Raw genomic sequence first — 19,357 nt, forward strand, 5'->3', positions numbered from 1 at the left:
AAGGTTTTGGGAAAGTTCAAAACAGGTTTACTGAGTTGCTTTATACAAGATTAACAGTTTCCACCCCCAGCCCCACACGGTCCCTGCCCCAAGCCCCCCTTGCGCTGAAGAAACCCCGCTCCGTGTTCACAGCCCCCCGCCCCAAATCCCTCCGACGGGAGAAATCTGCAGATGCTGTATTTGGGGCTGGGGGCTGGGCCCCTGGCTCTGGCCACACTCCCGACCCCTCCCTCCCTCCCTCCCCCTAGGTCCGGCCATCATTCATTCCTTGGCCGGTCCATGCCAATAAAGCGTAAACATGGGGTGTCCTTGGGACCCCCACCCAATAAACATTTCCCTGAGGTGAGAGGCAGCGCTGGGTCTCAGACACGACGGCTTCTCCGCTCTAGCCGCCGTGGTGTGGGTTTAGGGGTCGGGGGGTGGGGATGCCGGAGGGCTGAGGGGTTGGAAGGGGATCCTCTATGACAGCTCGGCTGTGAGCTCGGCGATAGAAATCTCGTCTTTGGCTCTTCTGCTATGATCTAGTTTTCTGTAAACAATTGGAAATCTGAGCTGCGGTAGAAATAACAATAATAAATACAGCCAAGGGATCAAAGAAGTCGCTTCATCGGAACTGAATGCGCATCCTGGGTCTTGCTGAAGAGGGTAGGTCAGCTGGCTGGGTGGACACTGAGCGGGAGTGGCGTCCCTGGGCATGCGAGGGGGCGGTGGGGGAGTGGGCAGGGAGGGCGGCAGCCTCGAAGACGGACGTTCCCGGTGGTGGCTGGGGAGCCACGGCCCCGCCAGCCACAGCTTGGGATCGGTCTCGCGCCCGTCGGCCCGAGGGCATGAGGCGCGTGGCCTTCTCAGAGTGGCTCGGGGAGGTGATGTCCCTGGAAGTCGCCTGGCCGTGGCGGGTGCTCCTCGATGGGCCCCGTCCGGGTGCCGGGCCAGCCCGTGGACCCCAGAGACAGCGAGACCCACAGACGTGAACCCATGGGCACGTAGACACCATGGGTCCCCAGCCCTGTGGGACCGAGGGCAGCGGACCCACAGACCTGGAGCGTTACAGAACCGGATCCACTGACCCACGTGGCCCCAAGGACCCGAGGCCCCGTGGACAGACACGTTGACCTCGCAGACTGGGGGAGGTTGGTGGCCCGCCTGAAGCGTGAGAAGCCTGACCTGTGCCTCTCCCTCCGTCCACCGGGATGTAGAGTCTTCGGTCAAGACGGGCTGGGGGTCCAGACCCCGGCCTGAGCTTTGAAGGTACCGGGCAGTCGCCCACCGGCCGTGGTGGCAAGCTGGGTGGCTCTGCCCCCGTGGGGCGGGCGCGGGGACGGGGATGGCAGGGAAGGATGTGCTGTAGAAATCTGTCCACCGCGAAAAGGCACTGGGGTCCTGACTTCCTGTACAGGTGGCCCGGAGAGGAGTCCCGCTCCATCTGACGCAGCCGGTGGCCGTGACGAGACCCGAGCCGGCCCCCAGCCCGGAGCAGTCTCTCTCTCCTCCACAGGTCTGCCACCTTCCCGGGGTGGCCGCTGGTCATGGGGAGTGGGGGCCCGCACCGCGGGCTCGGAGCTGGTGCCGACACCGGGCCGAGAATTGGGCCCGCGCTGGGAGGCAGCCTCTCTCTGCAGCCGGGAGCCACGCGGGCAGGGAGCCTGCACGGTTTGGCCAGGTCTGGAGGCCGGCAAGAAGGGATGGAGTGGTGCCGGGACAGCCCGCCTCTCCCCTCGCACCCTCCCCGGGCTGCCGTCCACCCTCAGCTGCGGGGCGGGAGCATCCGGCAGGCAGAGTGGACCCGCCGTGGTCTGGTCTGCGTTAGGCCGGGGCCTGGTGGGGGTCACAGGTTTCGTGGGGGTGCGCTGGGCCCTTTCCCGTGGAGCACAGGGGTGTCTGCAAGGGAGACAAGTGGGAGAGGGGAGAGGCGTCGGCGCCTGTTCCCCCAAGATGAGGCCTCGGCAGGCCCCCGTGGTCCTTCAGGCCTGGGGCAAGCGGGCCAGGGGACGGGGTCTCTGCCTGGGACCAACGAGGGCCCAAGCGTGATCAAAAAAACCAAACTCTCCTCGAGGGGCAGTGGCTGTTTCTGGTTGTTCTGGGCGCTGAGGAACCACTCGGGCAGATGCCAACCGGGGATGTGGGGAGTGGGAAGAGTGGGTGTGCCTGGGTGAGGCCGAGGCCGGGGTTCAGGGCTGAGGCGATGCAGCTGCATCTCGGGGTCTCGGCAGGAGCCCACCGCCCGTCCGCCGGTCAGAGGCTGAGCCCGACCGGCCAGCGGGCCGGAGGGAAAGAAGGGGATGGAGGAGGGAGCCCAGGCTCCTGGAGCAAGAAGTGACCTGGGCCATTCGCTGGAACCCCCGGAGGTACCTCTAAGTGGTCATCAGCCCACGTTGATGCTCAGAAGGACCCCCACCCGCCCAGAGCTGAGCCGGGGTGCGAACTTGAGGGGGACGAGGCCAAACAGCCCCGCACCTGGGAGTCCCCGGTGATGCTGGCCGCCGGGGGCCGCAGCCGGGGAAGGATGGCACGGTGGCCGGCCGGTTACCTGGCAGGCTCTGCCCGGTGTGGCTCGACAAGGCGGCGTGGGGGAGGGGTGCTGCATTGGGCGGGCTGGGCTGCAAGCTGGCCAGGAGACCTGGACGGGAGACCGGAAGAGAAGGAGGTAAGAGGGGGCGTGGGGTGGGAGGAGAGCGAGGGGACGGGGGTGGGAGCCATCACGCCAGACCACCTGCAGATTGTGGTGAGGAACGAGGGGACCCTGTGGCCCAGCCGCCCCGTCAGTCCCCCAGGGGCCTGGCCGGCTCAACCTGGCGGGGGAGAGGGGAGGGGAGACGGGGACTCACCGTGGCTGAGGCCGTGGTGGAAGGTGCCCGGGGCAGGGCCCGTAACGATGGCGTCCTTGGACGGGCCGGTAGCTTTGGGGGGGGCGTCGGCGCTGAAGGAGATGACGTGGAGAGGGAAGGGGTGCAGTGGGGACAGGAGCCCCAGGGGCGTCGGGCCTAGACCCCCGGACAGCTTGGGGCCACCGGGCTTGAAGGACGGAGACAGGACGCTCAGAGACGAGTTGTTGCTCAGTAGCACGGCCCCGCCCGCCCCTTTCTGGGGAGGAAACCCAGCCGGTCAGCCGGAGCGGAGCGCCTGAGACCCCCGCCTCCTCCCGAGGCTTCTGGCCACGGGAAGAGCGAGTGGAAGCGCCCCCGTGAGAGGCGGACCCCGGCGGGCACGGTGGCTTACGGCCCACGCCCTTCCGCCAAGCACCCTGGCGGGGCCGGGCCCGGGCCAGAGACCACTGGGCCGACTCCCCATCGGTTCTTCCCCCATCAGAAACGGGAGCGAGCCGAGGGCCTGGTGCCCCCTCCCCCCTGCAGGTGCCATCTCGAACCGCGGCGCAACGGGCACTCACCGGCCGGCAGTGCGGCTCGGAGCGGGCACGGGCACTCACCGACCCCGGGGTCGAAGACGTACCACCCGTCACAGTGGGCTTCAGTGACGAAGTCAGGAGCTTGGCCACCCCTTGTGTCCCTCCGCCTGAATCTCCATTCGGGCCCCCGGGCGGCGCCACCAGGGTCAGCTTCTGGGAGACGGGCGGCTTCTTGACCGCTGGATTTGGGGCCGGCCGGCCGGCGGGGCTGGAGGGGGGCGGGCCCCCGGAAGAGGAGCCCTGGCCGGTCGATCCTCCAGGGCCCAGGCCACCCGCGGCCTGCCCGTGCTTGGAGCCGGCCCCGAAGGGGGCCTTGTAGGGCGGCCCCAGGGAGCCGGCCACGAGCTTCGTGCCGGGCCCCGAGGGGCCGGCACTCTTGTGGGCACTGCCGGGAGCAGCACCGACCCCAGCCACCGCCACCACCGGGGGATGGAAGGCCTGGCCCCTGGCAGACGCCTTGGCCGGCTGCAGGAGGGCCCGCTGGGCCAGGGGCATGGGCGCAGCCTTGGCTCCCTGCAGCCGGCTGGCGAAGGGGCCCGGGGTGGCCAAACTCCTCTGCTGCTGGCCGCTCGGATGAAAGACTTTGAGCGGGGGGGAAGGCCCGGGCCCGGCTGCCTGGGGCCCGTGGGCCACCGCCGGCGGAGTCTGGTGCTTCTGTTTGGGCGGGTGGGCAGAGGCGGGCTGGTGGGCAGGGGGTTGGCTCCTACTGGAGCCGGCCAGGCCCGGGAGGTCCTTGTGAGCGATGCTGTCGGGCCTCTTGTCGGGCACAGCCAGCCCCGGGGGCCGCTCGACCAGGAAGCCGAGGGGGGCCTGCAGGGAGCCGGCGGCGGGGACCGGCGCCGGGGGCTGGCCGGGCTTGGGGCCGCTCCGTTTCTCCTCAGAGCCGCTGGTGGGGAGGGGCCGGTCGGAGCTTCCGCGGGCACGGCTGTTCAGGGCGGTCAGCTCCTTGGACGTGACCTCCAGGGCGGGGGCAGGGCCGCGGGCCACGTCTGAAGCGTCGTCCAAGCTGAAGACGGGACCGGGGGGCGCGGCGCCGGATGGGGGGCCCGTGCTCGCGCCTGTGGGCTCGGAGGCCGGAGCCGGGGGGATGCCCGGCTGCCCTCCCGGGCCTGAGAACTTCCTGTCAGACTTTCCAGAAGACTCCTGGTGCAAAGCGGAAACACACCTGCTGAGTGCATTCCCACTACCTCCCCCGCACCCCACCCCAGGACTGACCACTTGAATAGCAATGGCCACCAGTATCCTGGCCAAGACCCCTCTCCCGACCACCGTTGGCCACCGGGCCCTCTGGCCCTGCCCTCAGTCCCAGTGGGCTCGCGTGCAGCATGCCTGCCTGTGGTTTCCTGTGAGGCTGCGTGGTCTTCAAAGCCCGAGCCAGACCCATGGTGAGCTGGCCACTGTGATGTGGCGGGGTCTCAGCTGCTGCCCCTAGTCCCCCCGTGGGTTGGTGGTGGGGGCGGGGCAGTGGGGTGGGGGGAGAAGGGCCCTGCGGCACTCCTGAGCCCTGCTGACTGTGGGGATCTGGTCTCCCACCCCCAGGGGACTCTGCCAAGCGCTCAGTACAAGGCTCTGCACAGAGTAACGCTCAAGTTGACCCTGTTGCTTCCTGAATGACCTGACCCAAAACCAGATGCGGAAATGGACTGGCAACAGGGGCTCCGGCAGCTGGAGAGGAGTCACAGGACCACATCTGGGGTATCCGGCGAGTCACAGAGGCTCCCCGATGGGGCAGCTGATGTCCACTCCGTTGGATGTGAGATGACCGTGACACCCCTCCCTGGTGACCACGCCTGGTGACCGAGTGACCCCCCCCCCCCCAACAACCTTTTTCCCCGCCCCGTCCCCTCCATCTCTAACACTCTCTCCCAACTTTCCTCCCCTCATTGCAACTTGCAACGCAGTCTCCCCGTTGCCCCCGGTGCCGTCAGTCAGCCACTAGGCTGACTCCTGGTACCCTGGCACCTCTTCTAATGGGATCAGGGTGGATTTGCCCAAATTGAGCCCGGGACCCCTCTGAAGCAGCCCTTCCCACCGACACTGCCCTGAAGAGGTAAGCCTCTGGTGGCCAGGACAGCTGAGGAGACAGGTGATGGGGGGGGATGAGGGTGGGCCCAGGCAGCCAGGACAGACTCGCTCACCTTCACCTTGACTTTGGGCACGGCCACAACCTTCTTCTTGGCTCTGTTTGGAGACGAGAGCATGGGAATGTTCAGCATGTGTCCATGGGAAGGGTGTGGAAGGGGTAGGAACAGGCTAAGGTGTCACAGACAAGGTCATGGGAAAGGTGGAGACTGTGGAGGGGTCACTGTGGAATCATGGGAGGGTCGCGGTGGGGTCAGGTCAGGGCGAGGGCCCGGTGGGCTGCTGAAGGGGTAGCGGAGAGGGTCACAGGGAGGTGGTTGTAGCAGGATTACGGGGAGGTGTGGAGAGGAAAGCGGGGCGGGGAGACCACGAGCCACTTACAGGGCAGATGTCAGTGGTCCGTGGACACGCTTGCTCTCCTTGAACAGGGTCCTGGAAGAGAGGTATGGCCGAGTGTGTGTCAGGGGGGTGGGGTGCAGGGTGTTGATCAGTCCCTCGCTGAGAGTGGGGGGCTTTTTCCACTGGCCAAAGTGAATGCTGCCCCCCAGGCCAAGATGGGAAAGAGACGCCCCCGCCCAGAGCAAAGGCACAGGCTCCATCCTGGGCTCCCATGTGGCACCACCTGGCATCTGCACGGGCAAATGCAATGCCGCCAGCCACCCAAGAAAATGGGGTCTGGCACCTGTGTTCACTCCGGGATGGGGAGAGAGGTCTGAAGCAACCATTCCATCGGCCAGGCCGGCCGGCCGCCCTGCCACCCTGGTCCGAACCCCGGCTGCCTCGGGGCGGGACCCAAAACCAAGTGCGTATGAGCCAGGGCTGACTCGGAGCCCGCCCCGCTCACCGCCCGCCCAGCGACACCCCGAAGCCCAAAGCGGCTGGCCACAGAGGGGTTAAAGTTCTGCATCCCGCAAACCCTGCGCTGTTGGAGGACGGGGAGGAGCCCGGCCTGCCACCCGGGCCCGGCCCCTCACCTGGCCTGCATCCATCCCCTGGGCCACAGGGGCTTGACGTGAGTGTCCAGGAAGGCCTTGACCCAGTCCTCGCCGGCCCGGGCCGGGCTCTGCTCCAGCTCGGAGCCATCCACCCGCGCCTTCACCACGTGGCACAGCAGCTCCCTGCAGGAGACGGGAATCAGCACTGCCCCATCCGAGGGCCCTGCACCGTCCCGCCTGCCCCGGGGGCTCCGCCCTGTGCTCACCTGATCTCATCACTCCACTGGAATTTCTTCCGGGGCCCAGAGACCCGTCGGTCCCCCGCCTCTTCATCATCATCGTCTTCCTCTTCCTCCTCCTCTTCCTCCGAGCAGACACGCTCCTTGGACTCCTTGTCTTTCTCCTCTTCGGGCAGCCTGTGGGACAGATGGCGGGAGAGGCGGAGTGAGGGCGCCAGTGCCATCAAACCTCTGCATCCTGGGCCTGGAGCGCCCGCCACGGACTGCCAAACCTCACTTTAGGACTCCCTCCGTGGACCACCCCCACATCCACCAAACACCGACCCAACCCAGCACCCACCCAGTACCATTCCCATGCCCATCCAACACCACTGAGTAAAACCTCCATGGACCATTGCCATGCCTGGCCTGGATCACCCCCGCACCCTCCTTGGACATCACCAGACCAGCCCCAACCCACTCTGGACAATCCCCATCCCCGCCATGCCCTCCACAGACTACCCCAGCACCCACCACGGACCATTCCCATGCTTGCTAAATACCACTTAGCACGCCCTCCACAGACCATCCCTGCGCCCACCCTGGACCACTGATGCAAGACCCCCTGCCCCCGGCCTCCAGTCTGCCCACACGATGAGGGGGTGGAGGACTTGATGCTGCCTGGATCCCGCCAGAGGAACCCAAGGATCAGGCTGGCAGCACGGACGAGAGCAGGTCAGTGCGGGCACGGGTGTGCACTTACTTAGTGAATTTGGCTTGGGCATGGGCCTGGCATTCCTCCTGGTACTTGGCCACCTGCTCTGGCATGGCCCGGCCAATGGCTTCCCTGAGCTTCTGCAGAGGCTCCACCAGCCGCCCACCCTGCTGAGAGCATTGAGAGCAATGTGCACCAGGATGTTGGGTCATTAGCCACCCAAGGCACAGAAGACAAACAGACACACACACACACAGAGAGAAAGAGAGAGAGAGAGAGAGAGAGCTCCATAGCCGCAGCCACCCCCTCCCACCTCGGGCCAGTCAGGAGGTCAGACCCTCGGTCCCCAGGCCGCCCACCTGGTCACGGACGTGGAGCTTGCGACTGCGTTTGGCCAGCGAGTCCTTGCCACAGGGCAGGGTGGAGGCGAGGTGGGCACACACCCCGGCGGGGGCACGGCCAGACGGGGCTCGGGCCTGCACCTCTATGCTGAGGGACAGAGCAGAGTGGTCACGGCTGAGGCTAAGTGGATTGTGTTGATTTGTAAGTTGGGCTGGCAGCCTGGTCACGTAGGCAAAGACTGGCAGGGGTGACCACTTTAGCTCATCTCCCCGAAGGCCTGGAGAGATTAAGTGACTTTCCCGAGGTCACACAGAAGACAGGTCTTCACAACATTGCTAAAATCTGGCCCTCCCTCTCGATCCAAGCTACTACCACATTTGTGCAAGCACTTATCCTATTCCGCCTTGATTACTTAATCAGCCTCCTTGCTGACCTCCCTGCCTCTTATCTCTCCCCACTCCAGTCCTTACTCCACTCTGCAGACTGGATCATTTTCCTTCATAAACATTCAGACCATGTTTCCCCACTCCTCAAAAAACTCCAATGGTTGCCCATCCATCTCCACATCAAACGAAAACTCCTCACCATTGGCTTTAAGGCACTTAATCATCTTGGCCCCTCCTACCTCACCTAGCTATTCTCCTACTACAACCCAGCCCGCACACTTCATTCCTCTAATGCTAACCTTACCGTATCTCGATCTTTCCTATCTTGCTGTCGACCTCTTGCTCACATCCTGCCTCCCTCCCCCGTCCTCGCATCAGACAGATAATTGCTCTCCCCAACTTCAAGGCCTTATTGAAGGCACATCTCCTCCAAGAAGCCTTCCCTGACCAAGTTTCACCTCTTCTCCTATTCCCTCTACGTCATCCTGACTTGCTCCCTTCATTCATCCTCCCTCTCATCTCCACAGTATGTGTGCATATAACCACAATTTATTTATTTAGTTAGGTATATTAATGTCCTTCTCCCCATCTAGACCGTGAGTTCACTGTGGGCAGGGAATATGTCTGTTGTTATACTCTCCCAGGCGCTTAATACAGTGCTTTGCAGACAATAAGGGCTCAATAAATACGACTGAATGAATGAACAAGTGGTGGAGCCAGGTTTAGAACCCAGGTCCTCTGATTCTCAGTCCAGTGACTTCTCAAGAGCATAATCCCTTAACTTTTCTGTGCCTCAGTTTCCTCATCAGCAAAATGAGGATTAAATATCTGCTCTTCCTTCCCCATAGCTTGTGAGCCCAGTGTGGGATGGGGGGGAGTGTTGGACCTGACCATCTTGTACCTTCACCAGCTCTTAGCACAGTGCTTGGCACAGGGTAGGTGCTTAATAATTTCTCCAATTTCTATTACGAGGTGCAAGCAGTGGGCAGGGGATGGGGACACTCACTCCAGCAGGTGGCCATTGATGTCCTGTGGGAACATCTTCAGTTTGCCATCTCCCTCTGCAGTCCTGGATGCCTGCTTCACAACAGATGGTGAGAGAGGGGGAAGGAGCCATGAGTGCGGTCCCCCCAGCCCTGCCACCACCTGCCGCCCACGCTCACACTCCTGTGGACGCAGACGTGTGCAGACTAGAGACGTCAGGCATGCTGAGAACATGGCGGGGGATGCCCCCCGGACGTTTCATCCACCAAACCCTCTCCTTGGCCAAATGGGCACCATCCAGACCCCTTCCCAAGAGGTGGACAGGTCCCCAGGTGCCCAGTGGAAGCCGTGGCAAGCAGGCAGTCACAGCAATGGGGCCCTGACCCCGGATCCCCCCCAGAACCAGCCGTGGGTTTCACCCCTTCTGATTTGCAGGTAACGGCCCCGCACATTTCCCGGCAGGCACAAAGCTCAGATGCGGCCATCCACCACCCTCTTCTCATTCCGGGCTCCTCTCCCGCCCTGGGCGGCTATGGGCACAGAGAGGGTGCTGCAAGGGACAAGTCGACGTGGCAGCCAACGGCCCCCTCGCTGAAGGCCGCGTGGGCCATCTCGACATCGGGCATCTGGACCCAGCGGTCCTTCCTGACAGACGCGGAGCCTCCGCCGGACAGACAGCGGCCCTGAGGCCACACAGCTGAGACCCTGCCTGTACCTGGGCATCAATTCTAATGCCAGGGTTTTACGTGGCGCTGCCCGTGGAGTCCCCCTGGTTAGCGTATAGAAGAGAAGCCCACCCCGCACCGACCAGCCGCCCAGACTGGGGCAGGTAGAGAGGACCCAGGGCTGCCAAGGAGAAGTGAATAGAAGGGCAACTCCAGCACGCTGGGTGGGACGACGGGTGGCCCAGGTGCCTGCTCCCCACAGTCCGGAGATGTGCGGGAACGAGCCAGGCTGCAGCGAGCCTTCTGAGGACTCTGTCCCAGGGGAACAGGAAGGAGGGAACGGGATGGAGGCTTCGCCTATCGCATCTGGGTCGGGTTTGGGTCACCACTTCCTCCTGCCACACGAGCCTGGAGGACGACATGCTCTGAATGTGGAACAGAGGCCCAAGTCCGTCGGTCTCCGTGGCCAGCTCGGCTGGCAAACCAGGGCGGTGCAGATAAGGACGGCTCATGGGCCACCAAACGCAACCCCGGCCCTTTCGCTAGCCCGAGCTTCCGCCAATAGCTGGGGCCGGGACTGGACGGGAGTCTCGGGGAATGTTTTTGCCCTCTGGCTCCAGGAGGACCCGAGGAGAGCTGGGGCTGGAAGAAGCAGCCACGCACAGGCAGGCGGCATCAGTTGAGGTGTGAAACCGCTCTGCCTCCCGGGGTCCACCCCACCGCCCCGGGCTGGACAGGCTGGTGCCTCTCTCTGGGTTCTGTCCCTGCCCGGCATTTGCCGTGGTGGACCGCACAGAGTCCCACCTGAGGGAGATGAGTCGGGGGCAGAGGAAGGTGTAGGGAAAGGTGTCAGGGGATCCCGTTCCCAGGCTGGTGGGCACGCGGCAGTTAGTCATGGTTGGAGTAAGATGGCTTTGTGTGGCATCTCCCGGCTCTACTGGACTCTCACGTCTACAGCTGTTCCTTGCCCCACCTGACCTTTGCCAGCCTATCCCCATAGGGGACAACAACGCACCATCCCCAAGACCTCTGGTGCTGCCTGGCAGAGGGGACGGCATCGGGCCCCGGGACCCCTCGCCTCCACCTTGCCATATCGAGCCTGCCCTACCTGTGCCAGTTCCTTGATGCGTTTCTCCAGTGGGCCCGGGAGCCCCTCGAAAAGGGTCGGGGGCGGCTTGAACTCCAGGTCCCCGCCGCCATTTCCTGGTAAGTCGCCGTCTGGGTCAGGGGCGGAGGCGTGGGCGCGGAAGGGGCTCCCGCCCGGAGACTCACTGAGCAGACCCTCCAAGTCCATGTCGCTCAGGGTGTCCGCGGCGCCCGAGGCCTGCAGCAGGTCGCTGTCGGAGGCAGAGCCGAACAGGGAAAGAAGAGGGTCTGGTGCCCCGTCCGCATCCGCCAGGACGGGGGCCGCGGGCTTGTGCTCCTCATCCCTCTGCTTTTGGGCCTCCTTCTCCTTCTGGAACTTCTTCAGCATCTCCTTGACGCTCAGGGCACCTGAGTACTTCTTCTTCTTTTTCTCCTTGCTGGCATTCAGGGCCGTGAAGCTGTGAGAGAGGAAGGAGGGAGGGGCCGGGGGTCACACCTTGGTGTGCCTAGTGGGGCCATGGTCCTGTGGACCCCTTGGAGGAGAATCCCGGGGCTCCAAGAGACCTGCCCCGCGACTATCTCCCCCCCGCCCACCCCACCTCACGGGGCCAATGTCGGATGGCTTGTTCACAGTCAGAAGGCAGTGGGGTCCAGCAGAGGAAGCCCGGGCTGGGAAGTCTGGAGACCCGGACTCTAGTTCCAGTTCTGCCCTTGGCCTACCCTGGGATCAACCTGGGTCTCCATTTCCTTCTCGCTCCCCACATCCCTCTCAGGCGGGAAGCCCGGGGCAACACCAGAGCCTGTCCACCCCATAGGAAGTGCAGAAAAAAATACCATCGCCGCTACCCTCGCTGGGCTGAAATTAAAGGCCACAAATGACAGCAAGGGCACATACTCAAGGGCAAAGTGGAAACGGCAGGCGGGGGACCTGTGGGAGCAGCGAGAGGGGAGAGGTGGAATGTTGAGAGACCAGCACACTGTTCCCAAATGGGCTTACACGCTTTACTGTTTAAGCGCTCGCTGTCCCACCTCTCCCTTTCCTTTCTCTCCTTCCTGTCTGTAAAATACTCTGGCCACGTCTCTCCACTGAAAGCTCCTTGAGAGCAGAGACGGTGTCTCCTGACTCTACCATACTGTCACCTCCCCAGGGCTCAGTACCAGGCTCTGCACCCAAGAGGTGCCGACTGACTTCTACCGACTGACGGATTGCTTGGTCGGAAAGCAGCGAACCGGAGAGGTGAGAGGGAAGGAGTGGAGCCCATGAAAGTTGGAGTCCTGGCCCCAACTGAGCGTATCTGGGAGGGCCGCGGTGAGGAGCGGGGAGTGGGGCCAGTCCATCTCCCGGCCCCCAAGCTGCCCCAGGCCTCACTCTCACCCGGCTTTGGGGAACTTGGACTTCTTTGGCTTCTTGTCCTTGTCGTGGCCATCATCTTTCCTCTTCTTCTTGACCTTCTCGCTGCCATCTTTTAACTTCCGTTTCTGGGAAGGAGAGAAGAGGGGACGTTAGCCGGCTCCCAGACCCAGCTCCGAAACCCACCTGCTCCCTTCACATACGATGCAACTCTGGGCCTTGCTGGCGGAGGGTGGAGGGCGGGACTCCGAGCAGCCTGCCGGACCGCCGGGGGCAACTTTGGCAAGGTGAGTTTGGAGTGGGGACATTCGCCCCTCCCGCCAAGAAGAGAAGCCCCCGCGAGAATGTGGCTGGCCCCAGGAATTATGGCTGGGATTCACTGGCTCAGGGTTATAGATGAAGAACGGTGACCATCTCCCGAGATCTGCTCTTTTGTGGGCAACGGTCTTGCCAGAGGGCAGTGGGGCCTCCCAGGGAGCGCGAGAGGGGAGCCGGGAGACCTGGTTGCTAGGCTCAGCCCTGCACCCGGTCTGCTGTGGGACCCTGGCCAAGTTTCTGGGCATCAGTTTCCTCCCTTGTACAACTGAGACAAGATGGAGGACGAGCCCCCGGCAGGGCAGGGACCATGTCCAAGCTGTTCTTAAATTCATAGTTGAGTCAGGCAGAGCCTGAGCAGGGTGGTGACCTCCTACCCACGCCTCCCAACCACCCTCCCGGAGCATCCTATTTCCTCTCAGCGGAGCCAATTAATTGCCAGCGCTGGAGCGGGGCCTCACCTTCGGCGATTTCTTCTTCTTCTCTTTCACGAAGTCGTCCTCTGAGTCCGACGCCTGCCGGAACTGCAGGGTGCCCGAGTTGATGTAGAAGCCCCCATACTTGGTGGTCAGAGAGGCAGGCACGAGCTCATCGTACTGGGAGAGACCCGCTCCGTAAGGAGACGGCCCGGGGCCGACCCTCCTGCCCAGGACTCCCTGGGCCTGAGAGTGCAGGGGCTGGAGGTTGCTGGGCAGTGCCCATTTCCCAAGATGGGCCCTGCCCCATTTCCAGAGGGCTGGACCTGTTCTCACCCAGGGAGGGGGGGCGGGGGGAAGAAGTGGGGCCGCCGATGGCCGCACAGCCCATTGGACAGAGTATGGGGCTGCCAGGAGCCAACCCTGCCCCCGGCCTGCTGTGTGATCTTGAGCAAGTCACTTACCCTCTCTGGGTATCAGTAGAACAGTGCCCAGCGCTTAAAACCGTGCTTTGCACACAGTGAGCGCTTACAAAATACCATCACTATTATTATTATTATTATTATTATGCTCTTCTGTAAAAGGGAGGTGATATCCCTCCTCTCCCAGCCCGCAAACCCCCGACCATCTCCCTCAGACAGGGAGCCCTGTGTGGGACAAGAACTGCACCTGCTATTTTAATCCTGTACTCACCCCCGTGCTCCGGATGGTACTGACAAAGAGTACGTGCCGAAGAGACACTGGGCTATTCAAGAATAACGAAGCCCCGCTAGCAGCCCCTCTGCCCACTGCCCCGACCCCTCCGGGCCCTGTGAGGATGCGGCCCACGCCGGGGCTACAGCCAGGCCGGGACTCACCGCCTCGGAGTTATCGATGAAGGAGTCCGACTCGTCATAGCCATAGCCCATGTCGATCAAATCCTGGAGGCGGTCCTTCCGGCACCTCTTCCCGCCCTAGGATCCACAAGACGGATGAGGGCCCTGGCCTTCTCCACCGGGGCTCGGGGTGGGCCTCCCCCAGCCCGAGGGTCTCAGACCCCGGGAGTTGGGCTGCTGGGTGTCTGGAAGCTGTCTCGGAGGGATCCCCAACAGATGAGGTGCGGCCTCGCGGGGATGACTTCTCCGAAAGCGAGGGCGAAGGGGTGAGGGAATGGATTACGTGACCCTTCCCGTAGCCTTGTGAGCCTAGGCCAGAGGACTGCTGCCCGCTGGGGCATTATCCCCACTCCAGACCGGCGGGGCTGGGACAAGACAAGAGCCGGGAAAGGCAAGGAAAAAACCCCAACTCGGCCAGGACTTAGTCCCGAATTGGTCACATGCAGTAAGTAGCAAGAACGGAGCGAAAAGCCCTTCCTCTCCCTACCCTCCACCCCGGCCCAGCTCCGGAGGGCTCCACGGTGAAGAAAAGCCTGTTCTGTCATCTTTCAGAAGAGCCCCCCGGGATGAGCAGACGGTGGGCGGAGGGGAGGCCGGAGAGGGCACGCTCGCTCAAACCCTGAGGGCCGCTGCACCATGTGGGAGGGGAGCCTGGTGCTTACGTATTTCTCCTCAAACTTCCTGGCCAGGGCTTCCACCTTGTCCCTTTCCTTTTCCTCATCGTTGAAGGGGTCCGAGAGATCCTTCTTCTGCTGCGGAGAAGGTGGAACAGAGACAAGAGTGCCTTTCTCCCTGGATTGTCCGCCGCCCCAGACCGCCCGGATGGGGAACGGCAGACCCCCGGGCCAACCTCGTGGTGCGAAGGAGCCTCGGACCAAAGGAGCCGAGAGGCGGCCACGGTCCAGCTGGCCCACCGACCGGCACCGGAGCCCCGGCCGCTGCTCAGGAGCCAGGGACTCCCTGGTAAATCAGTGTTGTCCACCCGCCTCTCCCCGACAGAGTGAAAGCTCCTTCAGGGCCAGGAAAGGACGGGTCTGTTCACCCCCGAGCACTCCATCGGTCAGTCAGTCGGGACCAGCTGAAGGGTTCAAGTTCCCCACTGCCTCCCCAGCTAAGGACAGCCTTAGGGGGCTGCTCTTTCCCCAAAGCCCTAATTCCCCACTGTCGGGGTAACGGGTCCCCAGAAGGAGTCAAGCCAGGACCCCCTTCAACCTCGGGCCCGCTCAGGCCCCTCCCTGAACGCCTCGGGACAGACTAAGTCCCTTGGGGGGGCTGACCTGGGATGTCAACATTCGGATCACCTGGAAGTGGGCAATTAGGTGGCCCGATTGAGTGAAACTCCCAAAGGTCCAGGAACTGCCTCCACGTCAGGAGGGAAAGGGCCTTGGTCAACCCCCATCCTAGTTCACCTCTACCTGAACATCCACTCACCCCAGGCTCGGGCCTCACCTGAGGCCACTGTAGCACTTCTTATGTCCAAGCGCTTCCTCGTCTGGGGCTTTTGTGCAAATCCCTGGCCACATCCCTTTCCCTCCTTCCCCTTGCATGCAGTCTGTGTTTGTCTGTCTTCCCCCAGCTAGACCGTCAGGTCCTTGAGGGTGGGGATCGTGTCTGCTCCTTGCTCTGCTGTCCTTTCCCCAGTGCTCAACATAGTGTAGCTCCTGCAGTCGGCACTCAGTCACTAGCCCCGGCTTGCACTCGGCTCCCAGAACTGCGCCATGGCCAGGACGCAGAGGGAGACCGTCCCACAGCCGGACCGGGGGTGCAGCCGCGAGGAGGTTGAGGGTCGCCAGCCCCCAGGTCGCCGATGACCACCTCCCCACCCATGTCTGTCTGCAGGGGAGCGGCTGGGGGGTTAGCACAACCCACGCTGTGGTGTTCCTGGGTCAACGGACGGGGGCCGGGGGTACCTTGTCTACGGGCGGCAGGCTTCTCCCTCTGCCCCGGGCGATCTTCACCAGCTCCGGGTAGTAGAACTCGGGGCAGCGTTTGTGATCGGGCTCGAAAAGGGTGAGGCTCATACGGACGGCAGTGGAGGCGGTGGCGGCAGCCGGCTCGGGGTCCTGGGGAGCCTCTCCTCCAGCAGCGTCTTCTTTGCGTGGTTTCTTCAGGAATGGAGAGCTCAGGGGGCCTGGGAGAGAGGGACATCAGACCCCAAGGGGCTCCGTCATGGCTACAAATAAGACACGGCGGGGGGTGCTGCTCGCCTTCGATTAGGAGCAAGGAGAAGATCAGGTCACAGCGGGCCTCGGTTCCAGGGCATTGGAGGGGCACCCCCGGGGGTCCCTGGGACTGCAGACGGGCAGCCAGTGTCCGAAAACTGGAGGAGAGAGAGCCGATGGGCAAGTTTGTTTCCCTACATGGGCCGGAGAAAGCGGTCCACGGAGGACTAAGATCCGCAGGCTGCCCGCCAGCTCTCGGCCAGCACCGTTACTCCTTCGCTGATCAAAACCCCTGCACCCAGAACCGGCTCCTGGGCACGGGTCCTCGGGCCCTTGGCCCTGGCACCTGCCCCGCTGCCCTTCCTGTCATCAGCATCGTGGTCAAAATCCTCTCCTCCCAGGCTGGAAAGCATAAACTCCCCCTCAGCCCTTGTGAATACGTGCGTAATCAACCGTCTGGTCAATGACTTACTCTGACTACCCTCGTGGTAAATACTCTGAAGTCGCTCTCCCCATCGCAGCGGCTGGGGACCACGTCCACCGCTGCTAGTGTACTCTCCTTAGTGGGCAGGACAGAGCACTTTGAGGGCGTGCAACACACCACCTCCAGCGAGGGTGCTCAGAAAGGTGCACCGCCCTCCTGTAGGGGCTTAGTACAGTGCCCCGTTCCCCTCGGGAGCTCGGCCACCGCCGCCGCGACCGCTCCGGCCGGCCCCTCCGTCCGACGGCTCCACGGTACGGAGGAAGCAGGGCGGAGGGTGGGCCGACCCCGGGCACCACGCACCTTTGTCACAAGAGCCGTTCTGGGCCGGCGCCGCGCCTGGGGCTGGCACGCTCCTCCGGTTGGCAGTCCTCATGGTGGGGCGAGACCCAGACGCCCCGGCTCCGGCTGCCCGGCGTGGGGGCGAGACGCATGCCTACGGGTGTGCGGCCCATAGGTGGTCAAGGCCCATTCCCAGAGGTCCACGCTCCGGAGGGCTCCTCCTTCCGAAGTCCCGGCCCCGAGGTTCCCGGTTCAACTAGACGGAAGGACAATGACAGGGGCGATGTGGATTCGGACAAGGAGGAGCAGCGTGGCTCAGTGGAAAGAGGACGGGCTTTGGACTCGGAGGTCGTGGGTTCGAATCCCGACTCCGCCACACGTCTGCTGTGTGACCTTGGGCAAGTCACTTAACTTCTCGGAGCCTCTGTTACCTCAGCTGTAAAATGGGGATGACTGTGAGCCCCACGCGGGACAACCTGATCACCTTGTATCCCCCCAGCGCTTAGAACAGTGCTTTGCACATAGTAAGCGCTTAATAAATGCCATCATTATTATTATTAAGGACGCTTCTAGACTGTGAGCCCAATGTTGGGTAGGGACAGTCTATGTTCCCAACATGGACTTCCCAAGCGCTTAGTACAGTGCTCTGCATGCAGTAAGCGCTCACTAAATACGACTGAATGAATGACCCCGGCCCGTGCCGGGTGGGTCATCCTCATTTTGGAGAAGAGGAAGCGGGGGTCCAGAGGGGTTTAGTGTCTTGCCCAAGGTCACACAGCAATCAATCAATCAATTGTATTTATTGAGTGCTTACTGTGTGCAGAGCACTGGACTAAGCGCTTGGGAAGTACAAGTTGGCAACATAGAGAGGAAGCAGCGTGGCTCAGTGGAAAGAGCCCGGGCTTTGGAGTCAGAGGTCATGGGTTCAAATCCCACCTCCGCCACTTGTCAGCTGGGTGACTTTGGGCAGGTCACTTCACTTCTCTGTGCCTCAGTTGCCTCATCTGTCAAATGGGGATTAAGACTGTGAGTCCCAAGTGGGACAACCCGATCGCCTTGTAAACACCCCAGCGCTTAGAACGGTGCTTTGCACATAGTAAGCGCTTAACAAATGCCATTATTATTATTATATAGAGACAGTCCCTACCCAACAGCGGGCTCACAGTCTAAAAGGGGGAGACAGAGAACAAAACCAAACATACTGACAAAATAAAATAAGTAGAATAGATACGTACAGGTAAAATAAATAGAGTAATAACTATGTACAAACATGTATACAGGTGCTGTGGGGAAGGGAAGGAGGTGAGATGGGGGGGATGGAGAGGGGGACGAGGGGGAGAGGAAGGAAGGGGCTCAGTCCGGGAAGGCCTCCTGGAGGAGGGGAGCTCTCAGTAGGGCAGGGCCGGGTGGCGAAGCCGGTGGTCTCTGGGCTCTGCTCGCCTGAGGCCAAGGGGCGGGATCCCCCCGGCAGCCCGCTGTCAACCCCAAGGCCCCGGGCCTGCTGTCCCGGGCCAGGCGGGCTGGTTGTGCCCGGCTGTCAACCGGCCCGGCCCGCCCAGGGGGATGGAGTGCGGGGAGGGGGGGGGGGTCCCCGGGGGCTGCCGCCTTCCGGGAATCAATCAATCATCAATCAATCGTATTTATTGAGCGCTTCCTGTGTACTAGGCGCTTGGGAAGTCCAAGTTGGCAACATAGAGGGACAGTCCCTACCCAACAACAGCGGGCTCACAGTCTAAAAGGGGGGAGCCAGAGAACAAAACCAAACATGCTAACAAAATAAGATAAATAGAACAGATATGCACAAGTAAAATAAGTAAATAGAGTAATAAATATGTACAAACATATATACAGGTGCTGTGGGGAAGGGAAGGAGGTGAGATGGGGGGGATGAAGGGGAAGGAGGGGGCTCAGTGTGGGAAGGCCTCCTGGAGGGAACGGCGGATGCACCGGGCCCGGCAGGGCGGGCGATGGAGACGGGGATAACGGCATCCCGCGGGGGCGGGCGGGCGCGGGCGCGCACACACACACACGCACACGCACACACATATATACACGACCACCGGGGCCGGGGGGGGGGGCGGGGCGCTACCGTTTCGGCGGGGCGCTGCAGCCCGAGTCCCCCCGCCGCCGCCGCCGCCGCCGCCGTCGTCATGGATTCGGGGCCGCCCCGGGATCACGCGCCAGGGTCCGGAGGGGGGGGCGCGGGGGGGGGGGGGCGAGCGCGCGCGCGTGCGGCCCGGGGCGCCGGTCACGCGACGCGGAGCCGGCCAATGGGCGGAGGGGGCGCGGTGACGTCCGCGGCGGCCCGGGGGGTGACAGCCGGGCCCCGTCACGTGGGAGAGGAGCCGGCCAATGGGCGGCGGCGGCCCGGGGACGACAGCCGGGCCCCGTCACGTGGGAGCGGAGCCGGCCAATGGGCGGCGGGGGCGCGGTGACGTCAGGGGAGGCCCGGGGACGACGGCCGGGCACCGTCACGTGGGAGCGGAGCCGGCCAATGGGAGGCGGGGGCTCGGTGACGTCAGGGGAGGCCCGGGGACGACAGCCGGGCCCCGTCACGTGGGAGCGGATCCGGCCAATGGGCGGCGGGGGCTCGGTGACGTCAGGGGAGGCCCGGGGGCGACGCCGGGCCCCGTCACGTGGGAGCGGAGCCGGCCAATGG

At 63.2% G+C, this 19,357-nt stretch overlaps 1 protein-coding gene across 9 annotated transcripts; it reads right to left on the bottom strand.

Annotated features, from left to right (window-relative positions):
• Positions 1-218: 218 nt before the first annotated feature.
• UBN1 (ubinuclein 1) lies at positions 219-18,871 on the bottom strand. Of its 9 annotated transcripts, none has more exons than XM_038762236.1 (19): positions 18,788-18,871; positions 16,720-16,954; positions 15,684-15,904; positions 14,436-14,522; positions 13,756-13,851; positions 12,944-13,078; positions 12,192-12,295; positions 10,839-11,274; positions 9,088-9,161; positions 7,713-7,842; positions 7,402-7,523; positions 6,687-6,836; positions 6,460-6,603; positions 5,867-5,917; positions 5,542-5,584; positions 3,448-4,546; positions 2,826-3,081; positions 2,528-2,617; positions 219-1,878 (listed from the first exon to the last, which is right to left on the bottom strand). In XM_038762236.1, exons 2-19 carry the CDS (start codon positions 16,790-16,792, stop codon positions 1,206-1,208), a joined length of 3,984 nt encoding a protein of 1,327 aa, XP_038618164.1. In that variant the 5' UTR covers positions 16,793-16,954; positions 18,788-18,871; the 3' UTR covers positions 219-1,205. The 9 variants fall into 9 exon arrangements, with proteins under 9 accessions (XP_038618164.1, XP_038618165.1, XP_038618163.1 ...); XM_038762237.1 differs by having other exon boundaries at positions 12,944-13,006; positions 14,436-14,525; XM_038762235.1 differs by having other exon boundaries at positions 220-1,878; positions 9,088-9,158; positions 14,436-14,525.
• Positions 18,872-19,357: the final 486 nt, after the last annotated feature.

This window comes from Tachyglossus aculeatus, chromosome 21 (assembly GCF_015852505.1).
Source record: "Tachyglossus aculeatus isolate mTacAcu1 chromosome 21, mTacAcu1.pri, whole genome shotgun sequence".
Classification (NCBI taxonomy): Eukaryota; Metazoa; Chordata; class Mammalia; order Monotremata; family Tachyglossidae; genus Tachyglossus; species Tachyglossus aculeatus.